The 1,282-nt window shown below is 27.0% G+C and overlaps 1 protein-coding gene across 1 annotated transcript; it reads left to right on the forward strand.

The window, feature by feature from the left end:
• Window positions 1-204: 204 nt before the first annotated feature.
• LOC124421255 (upstream-binding protein 1-like) lies at window positions 205-1,057 on the forward strand. Its single transcript, XM_046956136.1, has 2 exons — window positions 205-362; window positions 429-1,057. The coding sequence occupies exons 1-2, from the start codon at window positions 289-291 to the stop codon at window positions 862-864; spliced, it is 510 nt and encodes a 169-aa protein (XP_046812092.1). The 5' UTR covers window positions 205-288; the 3' UTR covers window positions 865-1,057.
• Window positions 1,058-1,282: the final 225 nt, after the last annotated feature.

The raw sequence follows: 1,282 nt of genomic DNA on the forward strand, positions 1-1,282 counted from the left end.
CTTACTTACTTACTTACTTACTTACTTACTTACTTACTTACTTACTTACTTACTTACTTACTTACTTACTTACTTACTTACTTACTTACTTACTTACTTACTTGCTTATTTACTTACTTACTTACTTACTTACTTACTTACTTACTTACTTACTTACTTACTTAATTACTTACTTACTTACTTACTTACTTACTTACTCACTTACTAACTTACTTACTTACTTTCTCACTTACTAACTTACGTACTTACTTACTTACCACATCAAATATATTTTCTCTCTCTTTTAGAATGTCTAAAGAGGATTTAATTCAAATCTGTGGTCTTGCCGATGGCATACGCATGTTTAACATTTTACGAGCCAAGTAAGTTCCCTCTATTTGTATTGTCTCTCATTCTTATTCCAACAATCTCTTTTACTTCCATTTCAGAGCCATAACACCACGTTTAACTTTCTACGTCAGTTTAGATGGGAATAATTTTAATGCCGTATATCTTATATCAAATACATCTAAAGAACTATCACAAAAACTTTTTAAACTTCCAGGATTTTATGAAATTATAGCCAAAAGTTCAACACACAATGGCGGTCCTGTGCCCGCTACTGGCGGCGGTAACAACTCCCTGATGGACAATTCAACACCATTTCATGCATGGGGTATGCATTCGAAATATTCGGGAAGTGGTTCAAATATATTCAATGATGTCAATAATAAAAGTTTAATTTATGTTACCGGTCCCGCTGGTATACATGTCGCCGTTACCGATGAAGTTTTAAATAATGAAATACGTGATGGTAGTTTATATGGTCTAGAAGTACAAAATGGAAAAGTTATTATGAAATTAATCAATAAAAATGAAAATTAGTTATAAATATTTACATACACACATACATTTGTGCAAGAAAAATGCATTTATGTTTGGAATTTCTTTTATATGAAAATGAATGTTATCGAAAAAATTCGTACTCTGCATTTCGATATTATAAAATTAAATTACTTTGCAAACATAGATAGATTAATTTAAAAACTATAAATTGGTTATTTTATTGAAAAAATTTCTTCTAATAACTTTTTTCTATTCATATAAGTTTTGATTTTTTTTTATAAATATTGTAAGTAGTTCTTTAGATGTATTTAAATTTTCCATAGTTTATGTTTAATGTAAATAAAATTGTTCGTTTTTTTTTAACTTTAGGTTTTGTTTAAAGAATTAATTACAAATGTAAAAATTTTAAAAATTTTGTTTATCAAAAAAGATTTTTAGTAAATTTTATTAACATTTG

Source organism: Lucilia cuprina, unplaced genomic scaffold, assembly GCF_022045245.1.
Source record: "Lucilia cuprina isolate Lc7/37 unplaced genomic scaffold, ASM2204524v1 Scaffold_8084, whole genome shotgun sequence".
In the NCBI taxonomy this organism is placed as follows: domain Eukaryota; kingdom Metazoa; phylum Arthropoda; class Insecta; order Diptera; family Calliphoridae; genus Lucilia; species Lucilia cuprina.